Source organism: Etheostoma spectabile, chromosome 24 (genome assembly GCF_008692095.1).
Source record: "Etheostoma spectabile isolate EspeVRDwgs_2016 chromosome 24, UIUC_Espe_1.0, whole genome shotgun sequence".
In the NCBI taxonomy this organism is placed as follows: Eukaryota; Metazoa; Chordata; class Actinopteri; order Perciformes; family Percidae; genus Etheostoma; species Etheostoma spectabile.
The window spans coordinates 2456095-2457422 of NC_045756.1; the positions used below are offsets into that span (position 1 = coordinate 2456095).

The 1328-nt window shown below is 36.5% G+C and overlaps 1 protein-coding gene and 2 long non-coding RNA genes across 6 annotated transcripts in view; 2 read left to right on the forward strand and 1 right to left on the reverse strand.

Moving 5' to 3' along the window:
• LOC116673980 (uncharacterized) overlaps positions 1–1328 on the forward strand; it is a 28563-nt gene that overhangs the window by 24911 nt on the left and 2324 nt on the right. The window lies entirely within an intron of this gene.
• Positions 1–1328, reverse strand: part of LOC116673981 (uncharacterized) — a 15919-nt gene that overhangs the window by 6277 nt on the left and 8314 nt on the right. The window lies entirely within an intron of this gene.
• gca (grancalcin) overlaps positions 1–1328 on the forward strand; it is a 7048-nt gene that overhangs the window by 4100 nt on the left and 1620 nt on the right. For both annotated transcript variants that reach the window (XM_032506412.1, XM_032506411.1), the window contains exon 5: positions 451–598. In XM_032506412.1, coding sequence (XP_032362303.1) covers positions 451–598 — 148 coding nt within the window. The remainder of the gene's footprint in view (positions 1–450; positions 599–1328) is intronic.

Consider the following 1328-nt stretch of genomic DNA (forward strand, 5'->3'; position numbering starts at 1 on the left):
CTGCTATTCTACTCTGTCCATTCCTACTCATTATGGGTGCAGTAGGCAGTGTACTAATGTAGCAAAGTACAAATACTTAGTTACTGTACTTCTAAGTATCTCAGCTGCTTGTTACTACAAAATAAAATCAGAAGCAATTTGTTACCCTGGGAAAAAAACAGTAACAGTAGTGATGAAGATAAGGTTACACACCTTTGGCCATGAAGTTAAGACTTTTACTCAAGTCATATTCTAAGAGGTGACTTTAACTTCTACCACAGTTATTATCTGGGAGACACTTTGGGGAGATACTCAAGTACTGCTTTCATAGACTTTATACAAGAGTGGCAGTAGGTGTGGCGTTCAACCCTAAAGCAGGGTAACCAGCTGCTGTCTTCATTCCAGTCCCTCCTTTGCTGTTATTATCCATGTGGGTCAGCAGTTACCATAGCTTAACCAGACTGTCACCAGAGGGACTCTACGGGCAAGATGGGTTTCAACGAGTTCAAGGAACTGTTCACAGCTCTGAGCGGCTGGAAGCAGAACTTCATGATGTTTGACCAGGACAGGAGCGGGACTATCGAGCCTCACGAGATGAATCAGGCAGTCAACACTATGGGTGAGATTCTCTAACGGTTTAACAGGATGGATATTTAATGTGATGGTGAAGACACTGTGAAGAAGTATCTAACACTTCTAAGGGTAATCAGAATGTTCAGTGACACTTAATTAGACTTAATCTATTAAATCAGTTCCTTTAATCTGTGCTGATTGGTGTGATCTGTCACACTCTTCATATAACCTACAGTTCACCAGAGGAAAACATTACATTTACATTCTCACTCGATATTATATACATATGCTCTGTATTCTAATATATTCCATCTTCTTAGATATATTCCTCCTAATTGGCAGTCAGTTGATAAGAGGAAAAATTACAATGGCATATAAAAATATAAGTTCTATAACATTTTGGTCAGTTCATTTGACTTTAATGCTTTTGCGGTTGAATTTGTCTATCGTCATATAATACATTTTGTTTAAAAAAAACTGGAAGCCTTACATTTTATGACATAAAATACCATTTTGTGCAACAGCAATTTTTCAACATTTTAGAATGTTTTTTAAAACTCCAGAGAAAATGCACTTTAGTGACACTTTGCATGTTATTATAGCCAAATCGATGTTTTGTCTTTTTGTTGTTGTTGCATAAACACATAAACATTTTGCTCTAAAATAAAATAGAAATAAAGATAAATAGTGTAAAAATCCACTTTGCTCCCTGGTAGAGAAACTACAGTATGTAAGGGGTCATTGACACTCTGTTGAAATTAGGAAAAGGAAAAGTC